A 15,871-nucleotide genomic window follows, 5' to 3' on the forward strand; every position below is an offset into this window, starting at 1 on the left:
ACTCATGACCAATCAATTTTGGGGCAGCAACCCTTCTAGAAATGAGAGTTAAAAGATAAGATCATCTTGGCAAAGTATAATGGTCAATCATCTTCACTATCTGATCTACAAGAATGGATTCCCAAATTGAAATCTTACTTTGATATATTCCCTAAAACTGATGATATGAAGATTCATTTTTCTTCCTTGCATTTGGAGGAATTTGTGCATACTTGGTGGGGATATATTAAGAAGAAGAACATACTTGTAGAGAATTGGGATGCATTCAAGACACTTATGGTTGAGGTCTTTGTCTCTCCTCTTGAAAAAGAGAAATTGGCATGGAGGTGGTATGGATTAGAGAAAAGAGGCCTAAGTGTAAAAGAGTATACCAACCAATTCCTCAATCTTATCATATATGTAGAGAGCATTAATGATGAAGCTAAACTCCACAAGTATATGTATGGTTTAGAGCCTTCATTATCAGCTAATGTTATGGCACAAAACCCTACCACTTTTTTCAAAGCTATTGAGCTTGCGGAGCGCTATTGAAGGAAATATAGAAGGGAGTCCTTATTTCAGCCTAGTTATGGTCAGCCAATGACTGTTTTCAAACACGGACAAGTTGGCAATGTTTATGGTAGCAATTACGCACCAAGTGGGAGCTTAAGAGTGCCGACTTATCCATCATTCAATGCTTTAGGTCCTCAAAGCAATTTCAGGGAAACAAACTATCCAATAGTAGATTTCAAAATAGGGGATAGCAAGCCTAAATCTATTTCAGCCCAATATGAATCCAAAGTCTATTCTTATGGATCTTTACAAAGAAAGAAATGAAAAAGGCTTATGCTTCAAATGTGGGAAAAGTATACAACTGATCATGCCACAAAGTGTATATATAAAAATATAAAAGCCAAGGTTCATAGTATGTTAGTCTTTGAGGATTTTGAAGATGACATTGATGAGGCCAATGCAATCATACCTATTGCTAAAAATGATAATCTTGAGGAAGAAGTTGGGCAAGAACATTTTTATGATCGAGTCGACTTTTTTCCTTTTGATCCAAGTGGGAGTATTTCTTTCAATCCAAGAGGGATTTATGTTGGGCCACTTGCAAACACTAGTTGTTCCATTTCCATGGATACTTGGATAGGTTCTACGAGCCCTAATACAATTCGTATGAAGGGTAATTTTCATGGGAAGGACGTGCTCATCCTAATAGATAGTGGTTGTGCACATAGTTTTGTGAATAAGTCCATTATGGACAAGTTGAATTGTATTTTCACTAACTTACGGCAATCCGTAAGAGTTTAGGTGGCCAATGGTGAAGAAGAAATTAGCACTCATATATGCCCACAAGTTTCTTTATAGCTAGCTGAAAATTATGAAGCAAAAGTAAACTTGATAACCTTGGAAATGGGGCCCATAGATATTATACTCGGTTGTGATTGGTTGATGACATTATGCAAAATCTCTATGGATTTCTCATAGCTGTATATGGAGTTTATCTTTGATGGACAGCTCATTTATTTACAAGGAATTCCTAATAAATCAGATTTTCAACGTATCACCATTCAACAACTCAAAAAGGAGTACAAGAGATGCTCACAGATATTTGACTTGTACTTGAATAAATAGGTTGAAGATCAATCCACAAATCTAGCAAGTCACCCATCCTTGAAAGCTCTTCTTCAGGAGTACAGGGATTTGTTTGAAGTTCCTACTTCATTGCCTCCAAAGAGAGTAGTAGATCACCCCATTGATTTGGAGCCCAAGTCAAAGCCAATCAATAAGCCACCCTATAGATTGTCGAAGTGTGAGTAGAAAGAAGTAGCCATGCAAATCAAGGAGCTTCTTGAAATGGGATTCATTGAACCTAGTTCTTCACCCTATTTATCTATGGTCTTACTAGTTAAAAAGAAAGATGGATCTTTTAGGATGTGTATTGACTACATGGATCTTAAAAAGATCACAATGAAGAACAGGTATCCAATACCCAAGATTGATGAACAAGGAAATCCTGGGGCTGATTCCGCGAAACTCGATGCATTCATCATTCGAGGACTATTGTTTAATGGGGATCCTTCTGCGATGTGTCGTGGAGACTGGAGTGGGATGCAAGGCAACAGACAAGAAACCCATCCTAACGATCCTATTTAGGGTGGGTTCAGACCCGGCATACAAACAGGCATCCCAAATATGGATGGCCAATCAAATTTCAGCATGGAAAACTGTATGTTCACACACATGGTGGAAGGCCAAAAAAATTAGGGGCCTTTTTTGACACGTCATGGCCAAGTTTTTGCTCCTCTCTTCCGGCCTGCCCAGCACGGATACTTCTCCTTCATGCCATGTCTTCTCTTTGGCTCCTTTCCTTGTCCACCACTAATGGTTTGTTCTACCCATGGTGGTGGCACCCAAGTACACTCCACCAATCAGTGGCCCAACACCACCTTACGAGATGGCTTCCCTTCTCAGTTCTACAGCAACTACAGTCAACTCCATCCACCCTGGCTTTCACTGTGAGCATTGTCTTTGCACTCCCATCATAGGAACCCGCCACCATTGCCCCACTTGCCACATTGACCTCTGTGATACATGCGAAACAGCATGGCCTCATCGAACAGGGCATGCTCTTCTATCATTCACAACCCTATCATCAGAGGGCCATCCTACACTTGATAGGCTTTACCCAAATACCAGTGATACTACACCTACTAAGCTTAAGGATCTTACCATCTGCATTAAGGTTGCCATGCCATCCCCTATCATTTCATTGGAATGCCCCAGTCATCCCCAAGAAACTCACATTGATCAGCAGCCGGGAAGCAGTCACCAGGCTTCTGTAAGCTTCCATTCCACTTCCACTTCCTCCCTCTCCTCTGACTTCATCCTCCTCATCCAGCAGCAGCGCTGCCTAGAACCACGTGTGTTGTGTGAGCTGGACATCCCCAACCACAGTGCTGCTCTCAGCTTGGCCTTCATTCCCCCTCCTTCAGACATGCTTTCTGTTACTCAACTGAAGTGTGAGCTTGTCTTTTTACTCGATTCCTCGGGAAGCATGCGTGGTCCCTCCATTGCATGTGTGCGTGAGTGCATGTACCTTCTCCTTCATTCATTGCCTGTGAATTCTCGGTTCAATATAATTACCTTTGGCAGTCGTTGGTCTTCCCTTTTCCCCAATACCAAAAGCTTATGATAACACCTCCTTATCTGCAACTGTTGAATATGTTACTAACCTTGAAGCTACTATGGGTGGAACTGAGATTTACCCCCCTCTTTATCATGCCCTCTCCTCTGATATCCTGAAAACACATCCAAGGCAAGTGTTTCTTTTAACTGATGGACAGGTGACCAATTGGGCACAATTGGTTCACCTTACATCCCAGCGCCATGCAGTGAATGTACGACTGTTCACTTTCGGGATTGGAAAATCAGTTGATAGAGCACTTTGCAAGAAGCTTGCACAGGCAGGTAGAGGAAAATGTGAGTTTGTGGCTGCAGAGGAGGCAAGCGGTATGCGGGAAAAGGTGATTAGGCAAGTCACAAGGGCGATGCAGCCTGCATTAACAGATGTGAAGGTGGACTGGAAAGGCCTCAACATTAGCCGTTCAACTTCTCCAGTGCCCATCAGATCCTCCAGCTATATTCATGAACAGCCGTTATCTCTTGTATGCACTCAATGTCATGCTACCAGATAGAGTCTGGCTTCAGGTACAAGCAAGTCAGCAGCCTGATGTCCATTTCCAGATTGACATCACTGCGACTAGTAGCCACTTGTATGAGACAGATCGCATGTGTAAATCTGTCATCCTGACAGGGCAGCAAATCACAAAGGCATCGGTTCTACATACTTTAGCAGCGAAAGTGAGGATAAGAGAACTTGAGGATAAATTGTATAGTGAAGCTTTAGGTGACGAAGAATGTAAGAGGTTGAAGGATGAAATTAGGTAAGAAATGTGTAATACGTCCAATGTCAGTTGCTGGTTGGAGCAATGAACATGGTACTCTGGATTGTATGAGCTTTCTCCAAGGTACGAAAACCCCTGAGCTATTGCCAAGAAAATGCTCTCAGGGAAGGCAGAAAACCACCTGGGTACAAGCTCACCGGGCAAAGCTTGGCAATGTCCAGGAGTCTGGGAATGTCCAACAAGTCAGGACATCAGTGAACCCTTTCCATGATCTCATCAACTTACAAGCTGCAAATGGCATTTGGCGCATTACTCCTGAGCTTGTCTACTTAGTGCAGAAACTACTACCATCACCACCCTGCAGCATTGGTGTCCAGTCTCTTGTGGACATTAGCAAGGAGCAGGGAGTGGATGATAAAGTGGTGGGGGTGCTGTTGGCTTTGCTTTTGCTGGAAACACAATTCCTTCAAAGGCAGGAGGAATGGCAGATGGTAGCTGCAAAGCCCCAATACTATTTGGATCAGCAGGCCCAGATTAGTGAACAAAAGCAGGCCCAAGTGAAACAAGAAATCAGATCAAAGCTTTTTGCCTAAAGCATAACAATCTAAAAGCTTCACTGCACCCAATACATGTTTGCCCCTATACTTTCCAGCACATGTTTCTTGGCCCGGTACATTCATTGTACTGGTATTTTGGCTTCTACTGTATGATGTATGCTATATATACATGCACATCTCACTCATCTCTCATTCAATCTAATCACAAGGGGTTTGTACATAGCATCAAAGGAAACGTACTGAAAGAGCAAAAACTTGTACAGCAGAGAACTAATTCCTCGTAAAATTTGTACATGCTCTTCTCTTGTTTTACCAAAATATATGGAAAAAAAAAGAGAGATTCAAAAAATGCGATAGTAATTTGAAGTAAATCACTTGCAATACATTGAGAATAAGAGCTGACATAACTATTAAAAAAAAGAAACAGCTTTAACTAAGCAAAATGTCTTGAACCCCTGGGGACTTTGTTAGGACAAGGGTTATGAACGGACAAGGTCCGTAAGATAGCTTGATCGTAGTGCTAATAGCAAGTCATGGACTATTATGCTAAGGTGTTGGCAGGGGTAAGGGGTAAGGGGTAAGAGGTAGTCTATATTAGGGCATAAGGGGCAATTAGTGTGAATGACTTATTAAAAGTCGGGTCTAAAAATATTCAATGGATCTAACTAAAGATACCAATGTGCTGTTAAAAGAGGCTATCGTCTTGAGTGGTTGGGGGGTGAACCAAGCTTTTGCTAACTTTTGTGTTCGTTGAAGATAAGGCATCTATGTATGCACGACATTGATATCAGAGCAAGGTTACAACAAAATATTTGAGAGTGTATGACACCATTTGATAGTAGGATTATTGGCCTTGTAATTGAATGATTATTGCACCGCGAACAGTAGGCCGCATTGGCTTTGTAATCGTATGACTATTGTCCCATGACTTGTGATGTGGTGTCCTCTTGGGGCTTACGATCAAGGCAATGACCAAGGCATAGACCTTGGCATACTTGACAAGCTACGAAGGTTTTGTTGGTGTCATTGGCTCCGTGCTTGGTGGAAGTGTTCGCTTGGAGATAAGACTTCCTGAGAGATCACCCATCCCACTATGGTTTACATCCAAGCATGCTTAACTACAAGACAACTAATCATTAAGTTAAGCCTTGAGTTGCTCCGAATAACAAATAAAGTTTTCAAATGTTTATTTGGGAGGAGATAAAGAGTTTTTCAAGGACCTTTTAACTAGGCATATGTCACGTTTGGAGTTACCATATCGCTCTTGTAGTTTTGTGAATTGTTTTACTATGAAGACATTAAGGGTAAATGGTAACTCCATATCACAACTTGTCCTCATCTTTGTATTCACATAATGATGAGCTTGTAAACATGCATGAGGATGAAACATGAATGATTTAGATGTATTTAAACTAATCAACAAGGAAGAATTGTGCTTTAGTGGCTTGCATAATGGCACCAGAGAAAAATTTTGTTGCTCTCAATGAAAATGTTACATAGATCTTGGAGGTTTTAAAGTGATTGGTACAATAAGCTTCGGGCGTCCTAGGTATGCCTCTTGAAGATGGGGCTGCTCCTGGAGTTACTTCATCAAGAGGGCTATCTCAATGCGCTGAGGCCTCTAGCTCTATCGATACACAAGGTTAACATTATATTAAATAATATGAAACCATCTATATTTCAAGGAGAGGAACAAGATTGTAATAAGGATGTAATCAATACTTTTTTTTAACAAAAGTAGATTGACTTGCATCAGTTATGTCATATATCAAATTCTAATAAAACCCTTGAATCAAGCCTCACACTTGAGGGTAAGGTCTACAAGTGGTAGATGAGTCTTGATGCCACAACTCGTCCTACAATGTAGATCAAGTTTGAGGAAATGTTTTGAAAGGAATTTCTTTATGAGAATGAAAATGATCAAAATTGGACTGCTTGGGATAAGTGTCAAATGGAGGGTTTAATATTAACTGAGTACATCTCCAAACATAGAGAAATCACTCTCAAACTTGATGGCTTATATGATTTTCAAAAGATTAGAGGATTTATTTGAGGCTTGGATAGCAAGTACAAGGCTAAGGTGAAAATTCAATATCCTAAAACACTAGAAGAAGCCATTAAGAGTGCACATATTTTTTATGATATGTTAGATAGGAAGACATTTGCATATATATCTTCACATTCAGAAACTAGATCGGTATTAACAGGGAATATAAAGTTCAATGTTACATCAAAAGAGGAGAATACTAAGAAGCCCAAAAGGGCTTGAGGGCCACTCTCAAGTGAAGAGTTTCCAAGAGTGTGTAAGGAGAAGTTATGCTTGAATTGCTTAGGTTCTCATGGAAAAAAGAACTGTCCAAAACTCAAGGCAACGAGCTTGATAAAAACAAGAACAAAGAAAAAGCAATGCACCTGGTGTAAATGCCTTCTTTGAAAGCTTGTTCTAAATATTTTACTGTACAAGTTATCCATTAAATTGATAAGCATGAGTGTTGCTTGATTGCTGTACTATGCAACCCATGTTTGGTTTCCACAACCTGGTTCGTGTGCATAGTATGATTAATAGACATTGAGTCTATATTCTTGTGGATGATGAGTTGACTCACAACTTCATTAGCTATATGTTAGTTAAGACGCTAATGTTGCCCCAAGTACTTAGTACTCATACTTATGTTGTCTCTCTTATAATTGGGGATGACAAGAATGTGTGGGATACAAAAGTTCATGATGTTGCATTAGAAGTGCAAGGCCATACTATGAAAATAAAATTTTCAAGTTATAAACATGACTAGTACAGATGACAATGGCGTGCATGTTTTGTTATAAGGTGAGAAGAATGTTTCGCCATCCCCTCTTATATGTACATCTAAACTTCATTATTTGGTCAAACATGATAAAATAGACTGTCTATTTTTGTTATATATTATCTTCCTTTGTTTTTTCGCATAAGTATGTCTTCTGTTAATGGTATTATGGATATTTATTTACTAGAATCCAATGATAAATTAAGTTCATGCTCGCTCTCTTTTTTCTCTTTACAAGAAAATCCATAATCGCAACATTCTCTTACAAACTCTTCTTCTCATTCTCTACCACATGTACATAATAAGATGCATCGACTGCTTTACGAATACAATGATGTAATTTCTCTTGATTTGCCTTCAGAATTACCCCTTGAATGTAATGTAACACATAATATTGATGTTTTACCACGAACTAAATCCATTAGTCGACCTCTCTTTGGACTTAGTACTAGTGAAGCTCGCAAAGTGGAGAAGCAATTGGTTGATTATCTCTAATGAGGGTTAACTTAGTTCTTCTCCATGGGCTTCTCCAATGTTGTTGGTGAAGAAAAAGGATAGGTCCATGCATATGTGCATAGACTATTATGCTCTAAATGAGCTTACATTAAAAAATTAGTATCCACTTTCTCATGTGGATGAGTTGTTTGGATTGACTTGAGATCAAGGTACCATGAAGTGTGAATATGCACAAAGGACATATCTAAAATTGCATTTTGAATGTGTTTTGGCCATTATGAGTTTTTAGTTATGCCCTTTGGTATAACTAATGCTCATGCCACATTCATGACCCATATGGATAGTGTGTTACATTCATATCTTAGACAATTTGTTGTGTTCATTGATGATATTCTTATTTATAGTTTTTCTAAAGAAGAATATTAAAAATATATTCGCTTAGTCTTTGAGTTGCTCATGAAACATAAACTTTATGCTAAGGAAAGTAAATGTCAATCTTTAAAGATAGAAGTTCACTACCTTGGCCATATCATATCTGAAGAAGGTATTAGAATGGATTTAGAAAGTGTCCAAACTATCTTATAATGGCCTCATCTTACAAATCTGGAGAAGTTACAAACGTGCCTTGGTTTGGCAAGATTTTATCATAAGTTTATAAAAAATTATGTTAAGATAGTCGTTTTTATGACAAACCAATTGAAATCTCAAGATCACACTTTCTCTTGGGGTAAGGAACAACAATGTAGTTTTGATAAACTTAAAGTAGCTATTGCTACTGCTCTAAATTTAGCGATAGTAGATTCACATAAGCACTGGTGAAAATTGATGCTAGTGTCATAGCCATTGGAATTGTGCTACTCCAAGAGGGCAGACTTGTGGCTTTGGAAAGTAAAAAGCCATGTAAGGCTTAATAGGATAATTCAACTTATGAATGTGAGCTCTATGCAATTGTCTATGCTTTGAAAAAATGGTACCATCATTTGTATGGTGTTATATTTGAGCCAGTATTTGATCAAGAGAGTATCAAATGGTTTGATATCTAAGAGGATTTAAAAGGAACAAAGGCTCGATGGGTTGAATTTCTTTAACACTTCGATTGCATGCTACACTATTGCAAAGGTCGATATAATGTTGTAGCTAATGCTCTAAGTAGAATGCTTGAGATTAACACTCTCTCATTTACAATATTGAACAGTGATCTATTAAAATATCTATGAGGAAAATGTGAGTATGATTAATCTTATGAAAATGTATGGAATGTGGTTAAAAGAAGGTATTCCTCTCCCACTCATGCACAAGATGTGAATTCCAAACATGGTTTCTCTTCTATAAGTGATAAGCTCAATTGATGGAAGAACTTTACCATCGATGATGAATATATGTATCCTTGGACTTAGACACATTGGTGGGTGAAAATGAGCGACTAGGGACATGATGTTGTTTGGGGTTAAATGGGGTAACACATACAAATATCATTTTTTTGTCTTTCTAACACTTACTCACAGCAAGAGTCAGGTTGATAGATGGAAATCTCAAGTGGTACCATCCATGTTCGACATGTGGTTGTGATATTTCAGTTTTGAGACACACATCTCATGTAGGAAGAGAAGGAAATGTGTTCTCGCTTCCAATTTTGAGTCCCCGAGTGGAATTTTACATGGCAAGGGGCATGTTTGCCATCTAGCAACTAAGGGGAAGCAAGCGACAGCGTGGTAAAATAGGGGGAAAAGCAAAAACGTAAGGAGTTAAAAAGAAGAAGAAGAAGAGAGGGGGAGAAGTGGTCAACACAATACAATCAATGTGTGTGTGTGTGTGTGTGTGTGTGTGTGTGTGTGTGTGTGTGTGTGTGTGTGTGTGTGTGTGTGTGTGTGTGTGTGTGTGTGTGTGTGTGTGTGTGTGTGTGTGTGTGTGTGTGTGTGTGTGTGTGTGTGTGTGTGTGTGTGTGTGTGTGTGTGTGTGTGTGTGTGTGTGTGTGTGTGTGTGTGTGTGTGTGTGTGTGTGTGTGTGTGTGTGTGTGAAGAATCTTGCAGCCTGAAGAGAAGGAAAAAATCTGATGCTTAGAAGAAGAACAAGTTTTTAGAAGAAAGAGGCCGTGAAGCTGAAGTTATTGGAGCCGTGGACAATGATGGTAGTAGGGATGTTGAAGTCAATGGGCTGATCCAAGTTCCCAATTTTCAGATGATGATAATGAGAGTCTTTTTTTGTCTTGTTTTCTTCTATTGTTGTGTGGGGCACAGAGTATGCAGATCTGTTTTGGTGTATGGATATGAGTGAAAGACATCAGAGGGCTGTTCTTCATCGTGTCAAGAGTGATGTGTGTTAGTTGTTTGTGCGAGGCTTCCCTTTAGCAAAGAAGAATGGAAGTAAAGGATCTCTACAATCTAAAACTGAGCATGTGGCAAACAATATGTATTATGGGCAAGTGTTGAATGCACAGACTCAAGTTAGTGGAAATTTGGAAGGATTTGCAACTAGGAAAATGATGAATTAGAGCTCATAAAGTTCAAAGTTCCCATAACTCTTCATCAATGCTTGCTGAAATGTATCTGCTAGTATGCTAAAATGATAATTTGAAATCAAAGAAAGTATCTTCTCATTTGCAATTTTGGGCTTCTTGGAACACAGAAATTATGTGTTTGCTATATAGAGCAGTAGTATATTTAGGACTACAAGTCATGGAGAGCTGTTTCAGGATAGTAGATCAAAGAATTTGTCTTTGAGTTGTTCTGGAGACTTCAAGAGCTACAACTTTCATTTTTAAAGCTTGGAAATCTGAGATCTAGTTAGAAAGTTATGAACTATTCTATGTAGTGCTCTGTGAGGCAATTTCTGTGCTCTATGAGGAAACAAGTGAATTGAGCATCATCTACGTCACAAACTTGGTTTCCCATGAAAGTTATCATGATTATCCATTGCTATATCAGTGTAAATTGTGTTTTCTTGCAGTAATGGAATGTCTACAGTAGTGAAATGCTTGTAGCAATTGAATTGGCATGAAAATTCACCGTATAAAGCTTTGGTTACCTATGTTTTTGGTTTGTATTTATGTGTGCTCTGAGAAAAGAAGAACAGAAAGGATCTAAAACTGATTTTGCACTACTTGAGGCAACCATGCTTTGTGGGGCAGTTGCAATGTGGGGTTGCCATCCCTAAAAAATAGGAGTTGTGTGAATCAAAAAGCTCATGTTGTCAAAGTCTCAGCCATGGTTGTTTCAGTATCAAATTCTCTCTGGTAAATTCTGAGCTTGAATGTTTAAGCTGCTTAAGTGTTGAGTGGAAGTCTCAGTGAGGAGTGAGTGATTAGGAATATTTGATCATGTGTTTAGTGGTGTTGTTTCTTGGGTTTTGTTGAGGTGAGATCCTCGGTCTTTATCCTATGGTGTTTCCTTGGGGGTTGTTAGAGGCCGACTACCCAATTCACTTACCAACGTGGCACCAAATTCTTTATGAGTGTCATGATATTTTCAATGAAGGTCATCCTAGGATAAGAAAGATCTATGCACATGTTTGTAGAAACTTTCATTGGTCTAAAATGCATAAGGATATAGAGCAACATGTTATTTAAAGCCAAAAGTGTCAAGTGAATAAAGTTGAGTGCATGAAGGTAAGTGGGCTTTTATATCCTTTAGAGATTCCTAATAGTAAGTGGAAAAGTCTCTCTATGGATTTTATAGTTTGACTTCTTACTACCGATCGCGATCATGATGCCATTTGGATAATAATGGATAGGCTCATGAAGAAGTGTAGATTTATTTTAACAAAGACAACTATTAAGAATCCTGAATTAGCATGGCTATATGTGGAGAATATTTATCAGCTCTATGGATTGCCAACCAATATCATAAGCGATCACGATCAAAAGTTTAATAGCCATTTTTGGAGAGCCGTATTCAAAAAGTTAGATACCATGCTTAATCTAAGTACCACTTATCACCCTAAATGGATGGGCAAACTGAGTGGGTAAATCAAAATTTATAAGATATGCTATGGGCATATGTAAGAAAAAAACAATCTAATTGTGAAGATTATTTATCCATATTAGAGTTTGCTTGCAATAGTGCTAAGTATGTGACTACAAGGTTTAGTTCGTTAATGCTTATATATGGATTTTAATCTCGATCACCAATTACAATGGGATTAGTCAATGAGAGAATCCAACATGCCAAGAACTTTCTCCAATATCATTTTGATATGCTAAAAGTAGCATGCTTAAATATTATGCGAGCTAAAGATCGTTATAAGAAATATGTAGATGAACATAGGCGCATGGTCACTTTTGAAAAAGATGATAAGTTCTACATTCGTGTTATAGAACATTCAAGAAGTTTGAAGTTTGGATCGATTCCTAAGTTATCTCCATGGTATTACGGTCCGTTTACAATTGTTAGATGTGTTGGTAAAGTTGCATATAAATTAGATCTACCATCCTATAGTAGAGTCCATCTAGTGTTTCATGTTAGCCAATTGTGAAAGCAACATGGTGATGATAGTAGTTTGAAGGACCAATGAGTGTTAATAGAAATTATTGAACCATCAATTCAACCTCATGAACTAGAATGGATCTTGGATTTTCATGAGCATTGTACACATCATCATGTTCAAAAACAAGTCTTGGTCATGTGGAAAGATAGACTTGAAGAAGGTTCTACGTGGGAGAACACTATTGTACTTGAGAAGCAATTTTCCACTTTTGTTTTCGAGGATGAAAACTCTTTAAAAGAGGGAAGTAATGTCAAGACAAGTCCTCAGTGGATATGGTCCACAGGATAGCTCAACCATAGCCCTAATAGCAGGCAATGGACTATTATGCTAAGGCTTTGACAGGGTTAAGGGGTCAAGGAATAGTCTACGTTAGGGCACAAGGATATATGGACCAAAGGGACAAAGGATAGGCAAACAATGTGAATGGATTGACTAAAAATCGGTTTAAAAATAGTCCATGGATCTAATTAAAGATACCAATGTGGTGCTAAAAGAGGCTATTGTCTTGAGGGGATTGGAGGTGAACCAAACTTTTTTGAACTTCTCTGTTCGTTGAAGGCAAGGCACCTATGCATGCAAGACATGCTTCTTCTTAACTTTGTCAAGCATCTTAAATAAATTCTTAAAATTCACCAAATAAGTTATAGTTGACCATTTACAAGCATATTTTATTCTTAAAATTCACCACATAAGTTATAATCAACCGTTTACAAGCACATTAAGATGATGGTGGATTCCATCCACAATTTGATACCAATAGCTTTGAATAAGTCTCAAAAGGTTTGAGTCTCTTCATTCATAGCACCTATGTACCAAAGGTCCCTTTTTGTCCATTGATTGTACTTGAAGGCTAAAATCCGCAACTCACTTCAAGACAAACCTCCATCTCCACTTGGGAGTATGTTCATGGTTCTTTTATACTTGATAAACAAAGGGGACTACTAGGTCCTCAGTTTTGTTCTTTCATGTGAGAGCAATTTGTTGTTTGTGTGCCAAGAATTGGTAGCTCAAGTGGTAGTGAAATGGTGTGATAAATCCAAGGTACGTGCTCCATTTTTCAGGCAATAGTGAGGCACCTTGTATTATGTATGTTGGTTGTAAGAAAGTGATTCTAGCTCCACTCACTTGGTCACCAAGATGGATTTCATAATGGGACCACTTGCAAAATTTGTGAGTAAGGGTTTGAGGTTCCTTGACTAAAAGTATTGATGTAAGCCTTGACATTAAATTAATTTAAAATCATTTTGTGCTTAATTAGTTGTTTGTATTTTCCAAATCTCATTTATTTAAGTAGTGTATTGAAGCTTGTCTTGCTTTAGGCTCAGAACTTGGTTGATTATATATCAAAATTGAAGTAGAACAGTCCTATTCTTGCATCAATTTTCTTAGGTTGTAAAAACTTCTTTTTGGCCAACTTAAAAGTTCTCTAATATTGTCATTTGTCTGATATATTATTCCAATCAATAGATTGTTCTCATGCCAAGTGCAAGATTCTATGTCTAGGTAACTTGTGGAGGAGTTGACTCTCCTTTTGTATCTTCAACCCTTGCATCTAGTATTTGTGATAATAGAAATATATGAATCAACTCAACCTTGGGCCACACGAGAAGTTTCATTTGATGTTCTTGTCACTTATAGATATGAGAGTCACTATACATAAGTCCTTACTATCACATGCTTTTAAGGCCTAATTAAAGAACCCCTTATTTGTGAATTTATCATGAATAAAATAGACCCTTTACATGTTCAACCTTTGAATGCCCCCATTAAATAATAACCTTCTATACGTAAAAATTGGCTACAAAAGGAATTTTAAAAAAAAATCCTTCTTTTGAACTCACATGATAGATTTGGAGCATATGATGCTTTGCAATTCATGGTTTTCACTTCCTTTAGAAGTAGTAATTGAAGTCCATAACATGTTTTGCAATTGACTTTTATTACCAAAACCCCATAGGATTACTTCAATCTTATTTTGATTAGCCTTGTCAAAGCTTGTATCTTTGAAGTTTGATGCTATGTTTCTTTTTAATCCATTTAGATATTCATTGCATAGAGATTCCATTCTCTAATGGCAAATACAATAACAATTGAGCCATGTGCAAGAAGGTTCAAACCATTCAATGGGCTAGTCAAGCCGTGCATTCTAGTTGGGCATAATTAGTTCAATCTTTCAATACTAATTATAAAAGGTGAAGCCATAGCAAATAAGGGGCACACATTAAACAACTGTGCACGTAATGCAAGAGTCGGCCCCTAATGCTCATTGCTATGTTTTCCTTGTTAATATTTGTTAACAAAGTTTTAGTGACGAAGGTACATGACAGAGGCACAAGTGAACATTCATTCTTAATTAATACTAGAGTATTATCAAGCATAGTCCTCAGTTAGATTTCCAAGCCAAAAAAATGTTAATAAACTTAAAATAAATCACTAACTCTATCAAAACCCATGTTAATCAACATAGCTTTACTATTATTCACAAGCACATAGTCCAAAACCATCTTCAAGTTCATAATGGCATCATATATTTTTCTACCATTTACAACTCATATTGATGTTGATGAAGTATTTTTGGCAAAATGAATTGGATGTTGTATGCTAATTCCTTAGCTATTGACTTACAATAAATAAACCCTTACTATCACATGCTTTCAAGGCCTAATTAAAAAACCCCTTATTTGTGAATTTATCATGAATAAAATAGACCCTTTATCTATTCAACCTTTGAATGCCCCCATTAAATAATACCCTTCTATATGTAAAAATTGTCGGCAAAATGAATTTTTAAAAATTCATTCTTTTGAACTCACATGATAGATTTGGAGCATATGATGCTTTGCAATTCATGGTGTTAATTTTCATTTCCTTTAGAAGTAGTAATCAAAGTCCATAAAAAGGATTGCAATTCCTCTTAGATTTCCAAGCCAAAAATTTGTTAATAAACTTAAAATAAACCACTAGCTCTATAAAAACCCATGTCACAAGCACATAGTCCAAAACCATCTTGAAGTTCATAATGGCATGATATATTTTTCTACCATTTACAACTCATATTGATGTTGATGAAGTATTTTTGGCAAAATGAATTGGATGTTGTATGCTAATTCCTTAGCTATTGACTTACAATAAATAAACCCTTACTATCACATGCTTTCAAGGCCAAATTTAAAAATCCCTTATTTGTGAATTTATCATGAATAAAATAGACCATTTAAATATTCAACCTATGAATACCCCCATTAAATAATACCTTTCCATGTGTAAAAAATGGCTAAAAAACAACTTTTAAAATTCATTCTTTTGAACTCACATTACATATTTGGTGCATATGATGCTTTGAAAATCATGGTGTTAACTTCCATTTCCTTTAGAAGCAATGATTGAAGTCCATAAAATGGATTACAATTATCACCAAAACCCCATAGGATTGCTTCAATCTTATTTTGACGAGCCTTGTCAAAGCTTGTATATTTGAAGTTTGATGCTATGAGTCTTTTTAATCCATTTAGCTATTCGTTGGATAGAGATTTCATTCTTCAATGGCTAATACACTAAGAATTGAGCCATGTGCAAGAAGGTCAAAACCATTCAATGGTCTAGTCAAGCCTTGCATTCTATTTGGGCATAATTAGTACAATCTTCCAATACTAATGACAAAAGGTGAAGCCATTGCAAATAA

General features: G+C 37.4%; 1 protein-coding gene across 1 annotated transcript; it reads left to right on the forward strand.

The window, feature by feature from the left end:
* Positions 1-2,380: 2,380 nt before the first annotated feature.
* On the forward strand, positions 2,381-3,933 carry LOC148035850 (uncharacterized; the record flags this gene model as incomplete). The annotated part of the gene is given in 3 exon segments (XM_087678852.1): positions 2,381-3,166; positions 3,168-3,574; positions 3,576-3,933. Coding segments are annotated over 3 exon segments (1,551 nt in total), but the record flags the coding sequence as incomplete, so codon positions are not given.
* Between the last annotated feature and the right edge of the window lie 11,938 nt (positions 3,934-15,871).

Source organism: Lygodium microphyllum, chromosome 5 (assembly GCF_053477565.2).
Source record: "Lygodium microphyllum isolate KBCC chromosome 5, Lygodium_microphyllum_v1.1.10, whole genome shotgun sequence".
Taxonomy (NCBI): Eukaryota; Viridiplantae; Streptophyta; class Polypodiopsida; order Schizaeales; family Lygodiaceae; genus Lygodium; species Lygodium microphyllum.